Here is a 13,344-nt window from a genome sequence, read left to right as displayed (position 1 = left end):
TAACATCAAAAATGCTGTTTCTGAGGCAAAACCCAGTAATGCAGAGGAATTGTGGATTGTAGTTCAATTGTCCTGGGCTGGAATACCTGTTCACAGGTGCAGGAAGTTGGTCGACTCCATGCAACACAGATGTGCAGCAGTTCTCAGAAATAATGGTTATGCAACTAAATATTAGTGCAGTGATTCAAAGTAAAGCAAACCCTTGAGATATTTTTCAGTTTATACAATAAATGTTTGAGTTTGTAAAGAAAAATGCAAATACTGCTATTCTTTTGAACAGCCTAATATTCCTTTTTCTTCACTTTCTGTAAAGGTATAACACAAACTTGATCAATTTTGGTCATGTTTTGATTTGGAATTGAATGTGCAGTGTTCCCAATGCATTGATATTATGGAATTAAAAGCTATTCTAAGGATTTTTGAGCATTATTCACTTTTTTAAACACACTGCTATTATTCTGAACACAACTGTATATATGTCCTGGCGCTGATGGTAGAAAACTGTCCACACTCAGACTCCGAGCAGGTGAATGTGCTGCTTGTTTCACTGTCAGATGAGGCACCGATCATCGTGGTGGACTTGTCAGGTCCAAACCTCGGTAATGCTGGATGTGACGTTTTCACGAGGAGTGAATAGTTTACCAATTTCCTCAAACGTGAGACATTGGGCCGGTTCCAGGAACTTTGGTTGGATGAATCTTTTCTGGTAACGAGGCGGTGTATGCTGGGACTGCTCTGCATCAATCTTAGTCAACAACTGCTTATTTAAGAAAGCCACATCTTGAGGCTTTGTAGGACTTTTTGCCCTCTCTTCACTAAAGCGTTCTTTCTTAAATCCTGCTAACAGCATCCTCAAATCTCCCCACTGTTTAGGATCAGCTTTCACACATTTTGGGCTGTACAGATGTTTGTGCCAGTTGAGCGTCAGTGAGGCAGTGTCTGAATGAAGTGCACTACAGATGCTGCAGATTTCATAATACTCCAGCTTACTGTTTGGCACCTGTTGAACTCTTGACAGACTGGCATCACCGAAAACTCAAAACTTAACCTCTGCTGATCAACACTCATTGGGTCGTCTTGTCAGTAGCGTTTTTTGGCACGTGCGAACTGGGCAGCCGCCCGGGGCGGCATTTTTTCATGACACATGGGGGGCGGAACTTAAAAAAAAAGAAAACAATCCTCTGCGCCGCAAAGTGGTTTTCTGTTATCTATCATTTCACTGTGTGGGGAATTGGCAAATCGGCGCCCCCTGCAGCTGCAGGCGCCCTGCTTGCTGAGAGAGGAGCATCCGCGGGAAGGCACAGAAGTCGTGTGAGAAAGGAATGGTCAGAACAAGGGGAGGAACGGGGGACCAGGAGCCTCCTTGAGCTCATCACTTTTATGCATGATAAGGATCTATCGGAGATCTACTCCAACTTTTGGACTGCTCTGAGAATTGCACTTACTCTGCCAGTCACCAGCAGAGAGGAGCTTTTCAAAACTAAAGTTGATCAAGTCATACCTGAGGTCAACCATGTCCCAGGAACGGATCGCTAGCCTTTCCGTCAGTATCAATCATTCATAGGGGTGCAGATTTCATACGATAACATCATTGATGATTTTGCATTAAGGAAGGCCAGAAAGTTTTTAGTTTTAGTTTGTGATTTCTGTTCTTATTGCAATAGTGTAATAATTAGATTCTCTTTAGTGTGTTTTCACATTTGTGTGATGAAGGGTTTGTGCTATTTAGAATATTTATTCTATATTTTATTTGCACATTATTCTTAATATTTTATATTATTGTTGCTCTCTGCTCTTGTTACATTTTTTTTATATATCTGATTGTATATATTTTGGTATATATATATAATAGTTATTTAACTATTGCATTTACACACTTTTTAAGGTGCACAATCTCCCCCTCCAACATTTTCAAAAGATAATGAACACACTTGTGCACAAAATATGACAGTATAAGTTATCAGAACTTAAAATAAATATACACTATAATATAGTAATTCTGCAATTTTGTGTGTTTTTATTGTTGGGTTTTTTTTTTTTTTTTGGGGGGGGGGGGGGGGGGGGGGGGGGGGGGCTGGAAGGGGGTCTCGCCCTGGGTGTAACTCAATGTAGAACCACCACTGCCCACATCATAGCGCGTTCATTATAATTACCTGAAGCTGCACAGATCATCTCATCTCTAGATTTACAGAGAGAGTTGACACAAATCAACTGACGGGTCTGGTTCAGAGCTCTGTGTGTTAGAGCGTGAACCATAGACTGTAAACGTTACGTGAACTTCAAACAAAATCATTATTATTGAGCACCTAAACTTTGTGTTGTCTACATTTAAAATTACATTTGGGGCTACAGTAAAAACATTCGAGGATGAAGCCCCTGAAAAATTAACTGGCAATGCCGATGGCAGTGATGTCACCCATTGGTTTGTGAACTGCCGTTTTGGTGCCTAAAGTTTGGCAATTTGGCAGTCGCCATCTTGGTTTTCTGAAACCGGTGCTGACGAGTTTTGATGGGAGGGTGAAGCTGGCGAGGATGACACGGCCAAACCAGTGTTGTTTATGTTTGCGCTAAGCTAAATGCTAAATAAATTTGCCTATTTTCAACCCTTCTGAAGCGAGTCATCCAGTGGAAATTTACAGGAAGTTAAATGTGGAGCTCTGGGTACTGCCATGTAGTGTTTTTTCTTTAACAGCAAATGACTGGAAAATAAATTGTTGTTATAAGTTATTGTTAGTACATTTTAAATAAATCATTTAAGTTTAACCATATGGCCTTAGCAATAAACAAGCCTTACTTTAATCTTGAATTTCTTTTGTTATTAAAGATAAAATACTATTTCAGTCGCACTTTTGATAAGAGGACACATCTGCTGTTTTGCACAGTTTATATAGATAAAGGAATATCGTATCGTGAACTTAAAATCTGAAATCATATCAAACCGTGAGTTGAGTGCATCGTTACATCCCTAGAATGCAGGTTTAAGGCACTTCTGCATTGACTTTACTTTTCAGATCTGGAAGCTTCGTCCATTAGTTTTACAGTCAATGTTTTTACATGGCACCCACGTTTGGGCTAAAATACTGGCAATATGCATTGTAGTAAATTGAATATAAGTATATTCCACTTCACTTTTCATTGTTTTATCTTTATCAAAATGACAAAGTGCTCAAATGTTAGCCATTACATTGTCCATTACATAAGTAGCTGCCCATTTACTGTAATTTAGAATATGGTCAGAAGGCTTTTAGGTTGTAGAAAGTCTTCTTTACAAACAGATATTATTTTGATTTAAGTTTTTTTTTTTTTTTTTTTTTAAGAAATGTTTTCTACATGGAGAACAAAAAGCTGTACAATGGTTTAACCAGACTAACAATTAAAAGAGACGATACATGAGCAACAGTTGAATAAGGATATAAGAAATCACCAGTCATTGGTAAAATAAATTGAAAGCTTAGCATCAAATTGTGTTAATTTTTTAATTTAAATTAAAAAAGGTTCCACTTTCAGTGTCAAGTGCACAATAATGTCTATGACAAGCTGGAATTACAGTAACAGGTGTGTTGCTTTAGCAAAGCAAATTTTCACAACTTCAAAATAGAAATAGGAGGTTAGTCTAGAGTTAGCACTTTAAGAGCTTAGTTTATTTTGGGTGTTATCCGTGTTTTCATCTTATGCTACGTTCAGACTGCAGGCCTTAATTCTCAATTCTGATTTATTGCCATATAATATTTTTGACTGTTCACTTTTTTTAATGTGGCCTGCATCAGACTCAAGTGGGCACGGAATGTCTCGCACGCAGCACCCTCTGTAAATGCTTTAAATGCTACTAGCTAATAACAACAACGACTGTATCGGCAGTTTGTGAACAGAGACTTTAATTACATTACATCCATGTTACAGGCTTTACAGCATACAGCCCTCAAATGTATTTTAAGAGCCATTATAATCATTATTACAGCTACAGGAACTCAGGAGAACCGTCAAATGAACCTGTATATACAGTACATATGCCTAATTGGTCTAATTTGTTTTCTTATTTTTTTTTTTACACTGATTTTATTTTTATCTCTTTTCCCCCCTCAAAAAAGTAGAAGACCAGAAGTTACAGTAGTGTGTCTGCATTGTTCCAATGTGTTTCTCAAGTTGAACTTATTGAAAGAAGAAAACAAACATGTTGACTCTTTGATTCACATTATGATCCTTTGAGGATAGGCCAGGTCAAACTTGATAAAAGGCTGATATAACCTGGCTTCCAGACATTGTAATGGGTTTGGAGACTGAACTCCAATCTCAAAAGGAAGAGCCATATTTAGACATGGGAGAGCATCAGAGTCATTAGATATACCTTTTGGCATAAGGTATTTTCAGATATACTGCAGGGCATCCTTTTTAATAGTAGGGGGTTGGGTATCTCTGTTAAATGATATGGTATGTTGGTGGTATATTCTGCAATTAATATTCTAAAGGTCTAATCAGTGCATTTGCCTTGCAGGTCTTTATTTCATGTCTTGGTTCTGATAGATTCTTATTGTAAACTGAAATTATGATCACCAATTTTACAACCATGAGAAGCTTCCTCATCCTTGGATTCCCTGGTCTTTTACCACAATATTATGGACTTGTGTCAGCCCTGCTTTTTTTTGTCTACCTAGCTATTGCAATAGGAAATATTTTCATTTTAGCATTTGTTGTCTATGAGAAGTCCCTGCAAAAACCAACATATCTGGTCTTTTGTCACCTGGCACTGAATGACTTAACATTTGGCACTGTGACTCTCCCAAAGATCATATCACAGTATTGGTTGGGTGATAGCATTATTTCATTTTATGCATGCTTTACACAGATGTTCTTTGTTCACTATTTAGGATCAGTTACTTCTTTCATCTTGTTGGTAATGGCTCTTGATCGATTTATTGCGATATGTATTCCACTGCGTTACCCTGCTCTAATCACAAACAGCATCATATCAGTGCTCTGTGGTTTTGCTTGGTTTATACCTCTGCCTTTGATGGTAGCTATTGTACTCCATGCCCTAACTTTACCTTTCTGTAAATCAAATGTTATTGCTCAGTGCTTCTGCGACCACATGTCTATAACAAGTCAGGCATGTGGTGAGAATGTTAAAATTGTACAGGTCACTTGTCTCTGTATGGCCATGTTTTGTCTCTTGCTTCCTCTTGCAATAATCTTGTTTTCCTATGTTTCCATCATTGTGGTTATTTTGAAAATGTCCAATGCTTCAGGCCGCAAAAAAACATTATTAACTTGTACCCCCCAAATATTTATCACTTGTCTTTTTTACCTTCCCAGGTGTTTTGTTTATGTAGCTAATACTGTTGGATTTTCCTTCAGTTTAGATGTTCGTATTTTATTAATACTGTTGTACAGTATTTTTCCTGCTGCTGTTAATCCGATCATATATTGTTTCAAGACTCAAGACATTAAGCAGATGTTGATGAAGAGGCTGAAGAAAACTAAAATTGGAATAAAGATAAAACTTTCATATTAATGTGAAGTTGACAGATGAGGCATGATACACACCACCAGCAGGATTTATCTGTTCCAGACACGTTTGGGACATTAAAGACAAATCCCACCTTCACATTTTGGGCTTTACACTTTTAATCTCCACATTTAATTGTTGCTTTCCCTCAGTCATTCATTTCTCCAAATTTCTGTATTGGTCTTCTTTTACTTATCTGCGTCTTTACTGCGCAGGAAACATGGCATATTGCTATCTAATGTCAAGTTCCATTTAATGCACTTGTAAGAGCCATGTTGTATTGTTTACAGTTTTTGGTATTTTATTCTCATTACAAGCACTGAAAAGCATCTCCCTGATGCTAGGCTTGATTGGCAAAATATGAGATTTAAAAATATGATCTTTACCCATTTTTGCTGTTGGTACACTACCCTTAAAGCTTTAGTGCGTAACTTTTTGATATTAACGTCTTTTACATTCAAGCCATTGCCAAATGAGTTGCTAAGAAGCTAAATAAGACTATCAGCTCCACACAACTCTCTGTATTTCTCAGTATAGCTATGTTTAGAAGACGGTGTCATGTGGATGCAGCGACGTTTTGTTGTCATTACTTAGAATTCCTCATGGGGGAGACAGAAACTACGCACTATAAAATTAATACATTTACTGATCACTGCTAAAAATAGTGTTTCAATGTGTATACACTTTTAAAAATTTGAGCATGGCTTAGCTTTTGGTTGTTTAATGAAGATAACTTTATTTATTAATGCCCAGATAATTTTAAACCATGTTTGAGCTAGTGATTAAAATTGCATGAGGGCCTAACCTTTGTTGTAAACGTTATTAATCACTTGACTTTTTGTATCTTTGTCTTGTGCTACCAACTCAATAAAAATATGATTATGGCATTATCATTTCTGTCATTTAATGTTTAAAAATATATTCTAAGCAGTGGCTCCTCTTCTCTGAAGGCAGTAATAGCATGAACTAATGTAATTTGCATTATTTGTTCGTTAAGACTAGTTTAAGCCTATTTCCTATCTATTGATTATTATATGATCCAGAAGTATTTAAACCCAGCAAGACTTGTCTAAGTAGGCTAATTGCATAATAGACGCATTGTAGGCGAGACAATGTTATACATACTACAATGACTTCTAACACCAGCAGCTCATCTTTTACATTTTGTTTTACAGTCATATCCCGTATAACCCAGTGAACTGTCAGGAATGTATAATGGTAAGAAAAAATAGATAACACTTATACACTAACCCTAATACACACAGCCTCTGGGTTCTTAGTTTATACATTCTACAGTAAGTACAAGTATGACATTTTTCACTTATTTAATCTTTATCTGACTTGTTTACACCGTCTCCAAATTGAGATTACACAATATAAAGTAAAACGATATGCCAAATATGCCAAAGCAGGTTACAAATTGCTGGTAGAAAGAAATTTGACATAAAGCAGTGTAATACAGTAAACAAAATAAAAAATGTATTAACTAGAGAACATCTTGTGATGGGACCACACCAGCCACAAAGCCAAATCTAGCCAGGGGAGTAAAGTGGGTGGGCCCCCGTGGGCCCCCTCTAGTTCCGGCACTCTTGCTCAGACCACACCCATTTTCGAACTCAGTCTTTATTTTGATGTCAACTATAAACTGTAAAGTTTCGTGACTGCCTCTTTGATGTTTTTTTACTTGCTGCATTGCCACAAAATGTTGCTAATAAACATGTTAAGCCAAGTAATTGGCACTTTTACATTGGGACCAAAATTGTCTTGAGACTTGAGTTATGGTGTCCAGATGGCCGCTGTTGGCATCGGCCATCTGGACACCATAACTCAAGTCTTTTACTCACATAGAAGGGTGTATTTTGCATTCATTTTTGGGGGTTAATTAACTGGGAAATACACATGCCACTGGAATTCAGCAACAGCAGTAATACTCTCCAGAATAAACTGCAAAAGTTTAAAAGCAAAAATACAAAGTGCATTGCATTTTGCCATTGTCAAAAACCTGAATAACGCAGACAAATATCTAACAGAATCAGATGTGGATTTACTGTACACAGATTTGAAGTTAGGTTTCTTTTGGAATAGACCAAATCACTGTGACCTCATGCTAACACAAAAATCAATTCTAATGGCAGATAATGACAGTTGATCTAAATTGCGGAGATATGTGAAATCAGCAAACTTTTTTATTTCTGTTGTAAAACGTTTAAAATAGCCCATGTAGTTAAACACGGTGGTCTGACCTATCTGACGTTTCTGCTGTGCTTATTTTCTGTACTGTGTTGCTTTGCTAGCGTCTTTGATAAATCAAATCTAGTGTTACGAACAGCAACATCTCAATGCCAGTCGGACTGACTGCTAGTTTGGGTGGTGTCATTTTCTTTAGTCTTTAGTTTCAACAGGTAAATTAGGTCTCCAACCTAATGTTAGTGAAAGTGTTGACGTAGGAAAGTATCATGCATTTTAGATGAATGAGATGAGAGTATATCACGTTGTTCCTCGTCCCTGTTTGCTCAGTGCTGCTAAATTCTATATATGGGACGCAGGAGTTTTCTACTCAGAAGTTTAAGTTAAACGAACATTGTGAATAGGTTTAGGCCTATAGTAAGTGATGCTCCACACCTGAGGCTAATCAGCTAATCATTACTTATCAGGCTTTCCACAAAGCAGTGTTAACATTTTGTTAGTGATATCTGATGTAAGTAACTTTATTCAAGCAATCCCTTGCACGCAACAGTGTGATATGTGCACAAGCACCACCAAAGGCTACATTACTTACGCTGCGTTCAGACCAAAAAAAGCGACCCAGTGATTTTCCGCTGGGTTGTGCGGTGGTGGGAGTGTCACTTAACAAAAGGGCCATTTTGGTGACGTCTTGTTTTTTTTTTTTTTTAAGATCAATTGTTTTTATAATATTTTCATTTTAAACATTCAGAATAGACAAACACACTTGAACAAGAACAATCACCCACTCCCACCCTCTGCGGTCTCGAGGAAAAGAAAAGAAAAAACAAAACAAACAAACAAACAAATAAACAAAAACAGAAATCACACCTTGCCTAGTCGCTCTCCTCTACTTCTTGTGATGCTGAGGTCATTAGGACTGATACTTGTGCTGCTGCGCCTTACCACAGGTGTGCGTGTTGTGTTACGCGCATGTCTTTCTAGCGTTGTGATTGGTCGAACCTCCGTGCGCATCTTGCGGACGTAATGACGTCATCGCGTCCTCACGTTCGCACAGTGGCTGTGTCTCTAGTGACCGATTCTGGGAGCGCATCTCGCGGACGTAATGACGTCGCGTACGTTGTGTGAGTCATCATCATTTACATTTGTAAAAACGTCTGATAGACCAATGGCTAGCTGTTAAGAGGGGGTTTGCTATTGGTGACTTGTAAAAAACGCCCTACAGGGGTGTGGTTTGTGGTGTTTAAAACCCCTTGTTTCAAGGCTGGCTGATCACTTTTTTATCCGCCGTTTTTAGCTAGTCTGCTAGCTAGCTTGTTACATTGTTTTCTCAGACTTCCTCAACAAAGCCCTCTGTAGTTTTTGCTTTTTTAATTATTTTTGGTGAAAGCAAAGAGGATTTGTTTTTTCAGCCATGTCTTTCCACACATTTGGACAACAATCTGGATCATCTGGTGTCGAAGAAGGTGAGACAGCTAGAATAGACCCCGCTACATTTGGTTTGAGCCAGGCCCCACGAAAAGAGTCATGGGGAGGCGGAGAGACTAATACTGGAGCAACATTCGGTTTGAGCCAGGCCCCCAGAAAAAAGAGATTCCGACCCGATATCTTTTCTACAAGCATGACTGACACGTGTACAGTTGCTCTAGAATATGCTGGTGTCAATGGTTACTGTTATTCAATTAGCTACAGTTCCGGATATGTGACATTAGCCGTGTATACTAGTGTTGTCGTTGATTTATCTAGCAATGCTAAAACAGCCTGTCCAATGTCTGTAAAAGTCTTTTTCGTGAGATTGTCTACCCGGATCTTGACAATCCTGGCTTTCCTGAGCTAGTGTATGTGTCTCAGTGGGACAACAGCAATGGGAACGGTATCTATTGTGTGGAAGCAGACCGTTTCACCAGACCTGCAGAAAATTTTATTTTCCTTAGTGTATGCACCGAAAGGGGGAAGTTAGTTGCAGCCAGAGGTCGTGAAGAATGAAAGTTAAAGCCATATCCTGTATCTAACGAGGAATACGAGAAATGGTTTAAAAACGGTTTCTTTATACAATGGTGTGACTGGGAGATATTAAAGACACAGTTTGATACCATTGACTATGTCATCAGAAGAGACAAAATAAGGAATTCTTATGAGAACATAAGAAAAAGATTGATATTTGAGGACGATGACCAACAGTCTCTGACCCTCCCCCGGACCCTCTATAGACCTAAAATCGTCAGACACAAAGACTAACAAAATGGTGGGTCTAATTTGTATGTGCTAATTATTTGCCAAAATAGTTAAAATGCTTTTTTTTTTTTTTGCTACTGTGATTGTAATGTGTGATTTTTTTCTTCCAGAGAATATGGAGTGGTGTCATCTGTCCCCCGGAACGCCACCTAACTACCCAGGGTTATTTGCCCCCCTGACGGCAACTGGCTCACCCCAATCCCTTTCATCATCATCATCATCCTCCACTCTAAATCCGGAACACTTCCTATCACCACCACCTATGTCACCTCCTCTGCCTCCCTCTCTATTGATCTGTTCCCCTCCCCCTCAAACATATGCTGTATTACAACAGGATGCTGTTGATGATTGTTCGGACACAGTGGCGCCTGATCAGACGGATGGGGCGGTGTCATCTTTGTTTATAGACAGCGTTAAAACAGCGTCTCTACATCTTCTTAACATTGTTCTTTACAAGTATTTGGAAGAGCTATGTTATGGCTGTCAGATCAATCATCCAAGCCAGAAACAGCATGACTGTTTAGAGGGGCTACCAGAACACTTCTACGTGGTCCACTTTGATCATTCACGAAAAGACTATTGACTGATAAATTCATCGGTGTTGTACAGCATTTTCTGTCCTTTAAACATCTCACGGCTGACGAGGGTAGAATCCTTGGAGTAACAGAAACCGTTTTGTACGAGTTGAAAACGGCTGAAGATGTCACGACTAAAATCAGTGCTATGTATGACGCTTTTGTAGGTGATGATGTGGTTAAAATAGCCAAAATTAGAGAGATTGGGGACTATTGGAGAGATTTATATGCTAGAAAAAACTAACAGTGTGAAAATATGGGGAATTGTTTATGTCTGATGTATAACCATATCAGTGAGCGATATCACATAGCGCATGTATCTGGTATTTTAGATCAAGCCATTGCTAATAACGTGAATGATGTTACAAAATACCGATGTAAGAGTGTTGATGTAGATCATACAGATGTGTGTAGGTTAGAAAATTGATGGTGCTTGTAAGAAGACAACATAGCACCCCTCCTTGGGAGGATCTGTTGCAGATGTTATTATCCATGTTAATGACACGAGAGAGTATTGTGGAAACATCTTGTGATGTCATAGCTAACATTACACACGATTTTAAGGTGTTGAAAGTTTATCACCTACTTACTATGTATACAATGCTTGTAGATACAGTGAGTTTGTATGTGAAAGAAAAACACTATAACGACGTCTTACAGGATTTGCAAAAACACATATATTCATAATCAGTAAAAGCAATGTATCCGAATTAGTCAAGATGCTATCTATGATAGAAGCGGTTTCACTGTCTTCATGACTGTCGTGTGTATGAATGCGGTTGTGTGTTTTGTAAAATAAAAAGGATGACATCTTATCGAAATACAATATCCCAGGATCTGGAATAGTTTCACTGAGAACGATGCCAAGGTTGAATTCTTCGACACAAAAACAAAACTGATCAACAAGCTAAGGCTAACAGTTGGCTCTTATAATACGATCGGCAGCATTGTTAAAGAATATAATTTGAAATGTGCGTCTAACCCAATCCTTGCCCACATAACTATGAGCCACAACAATATCACTAATAAGATATTTTTCACGGGAGGTGATGGATGGCATATTGTGTTTAAGGGACGTCTGGCCGAAATTCTTGGGTTCATTCCAGACACTGTGTTCGAAATTCACATCGGACCCCATTTAAAATGTATAGCACCACACCCTGCCGACATTCATGGGGGCCGTTATAATATATTTATTTATAGTGACATTGTGGACTACCAGTTAGTCGGAGATAGTCATGTACCCCTACTACGCTGTATAAATATCTCTGATGAGAACAAACGTATGCCCACTCTGAGTTACGACAACCCTCACTACACATCGTTGTCACGCTCCGCTATTACTGCCATTCAAATAGATCTACCAGACGACCAGAGCCAGCACATCCCTTTTTCATACGGAAAAGTAATTGTCAAACTACATTTTAGACCTGTGAAACAACATTAAAATGATGCAGAAAGCGTACATGGCGGATGATGGAAGCTATATGGCTTATTATATGAATCAAGCCGGTGGAGAGTTACAGGGCTTTATAGGCTCCAGTACACAGTATGGTCAGGGCTTAGGAGGTGTATTCAGAAATCTATTTCGAATGGCTGTCCCTCTTTTAAAAAAGGGTTTTAATATAGCCAAACCTCATCTGAAAACAGCAGCCAGTAGTATTATAGGAGATGTGGTGGCTAATGTCAGGAATGCCGTAGCATCCAGACAGCAGGGAAAAGGTCTCATGGTGTACAGACGCAAAGCATTAAAAAGAACCCCCTCAGGATGTGGGCGTAACCAGCCTGTGAACAAAAAAGAGAGTGTGAAGACAGAACTGGACTTGTTCACGGTACCTTATACACAAACATCTATCGAAAAATCAACATTTATAGAAATCCCCCCAATGTCAGCTCTAACAGACCATGGTCCTATTGAATTTTTCATTTCGGCTAGCGGAGAGGATTATCATATATATGTAACATTATATATATATAATGTTGGGTGATAGACTGATCACACAGTCTTCAAATACGTTCCCCTACCGCAGAATTATAGAATGTTTGCTTAACTATGGAAAGGACACATTGGACACACAATTTAGCACAGGGCTATTTTGTAAGGACACAGGTGGTAAAATGGATGAAACGTCTATCACAGGCGATAATTTGGGGCTGGAGCAAAGGGGCACCTACACATCTGAAAGCCATATTGTGGAATTAATATCACCAGTACACGACAATTTGTTTTTTCAAGAAAAACTGTTGCTAAATGGTGTCGACATGTCTCTGAAATTCATCCGTTCAAAAGACGACTTTGTATTAATGACCCCGGGAAATGTTCAATTCACAGTGAAAATGATGTCTGCTAGTCTATTTGTCAAGAAAATATCAGTTGGCGCCAACTGTTAGACTAGCTCATAGTCGAGCCCTGCAGCATACTAATGCAAAATATGCTATTGACCGAGTAGCCATAAAAACATTCTCCATACCTACAGGCACACGTGTTTGCAACCAAGAAAATCTATTCATAGGGCAGATACCTAAATTCGTAGTCATAGCTTTTGTAGATAATGAAGCATATACAGGATCATATGCCCGTAACCCCTTTAATTTTGGAAACTATAATACAGAGTTCATCAGTCTTTATGCAGATGGTCAGCCTCACCCAGCCCGCCCTTTTCAGCCCCTTTTTCAAAGAGGACAATATGTACGAGAATATTATCAGATGGTGGAATCAACAGGTCGCCATTTAAAAGATCGATCACTGGCCATAACACGATCCGATTTCGGGGCTGGTTATACACTCGTTTGTTTCAATTTGGAACCTGACGGTCAGGAAACGTTTCACTGATTAAGAACGGTAAC

The 13,344-nt window shown here is 38.7% G+C and overlaps 1 protein-coding gene and 1 long non-coding RNA gene across 2 annotated transcripts; one reads left to right on the top strand and one right to left on the bottom strand.

Moving 5' to 3' along the window:
- Positions 1-271: 271 nt before the first annotated feature.
- LOC116048336 lies at positions 272-10,900 on the bottom strand. The gene is made up of 3 exons (XR_004104614.2): positions 10,492-10,900; positions 5,696-5,699; positions 272-281 (listed from the first exon to the last, which is right to left on the bottom strand). It is a non-coding gene; the product is annotated as an uncharacterized LOC116048336 (long non-coding RNA).
- LOC116048335 (olfactory receptor 52E8-like) lies at positions 4,392-5,509 on the top strand. Its single transcript, XM_031297379.2, has one exon. The coding sequence runs from the start codon at positions 4,544-4,546 to the stop codon at positions 5,507-5,509; it is 966 nt and encodes a 321-aa protein (XP_031153239.1). The 5' UTR covers positions 4,392-4,543.
- Positions 10,901-13,344: the final 2,444 nt, after the last annotated feature.

The sequence above is a fragment of the Sander lucioperca genome, chromosome 5 (assembly GCF_008315115.2).
Source record: "Sander lucioperca isolate FBNREF2018 chromosome 5, SLUC_FBN_1.2, whole genome shotgun sequence".
Classification (NCBI taxonomy): domain Eukaryota; kingdom Metazoa; phylum Chordata; class Actinopteri; order Perciformes; family Percidae; genus Sander; species Sander lucioperca.
Note: the sequence above shows the minus strand (reverse complement) of the source record. Positions and strands in the feature narration are given on the sequence as shown.

Bases quoted from the DNA above. Each gene is read 5' to 3' on its own strand.
- LOC116048335 (XM_031297379.2), top strand. From the start codon at position 4,544: ATGATCACCAATTTTACAACCATGAGAAGCTTCCTCATCCTTGGATTC.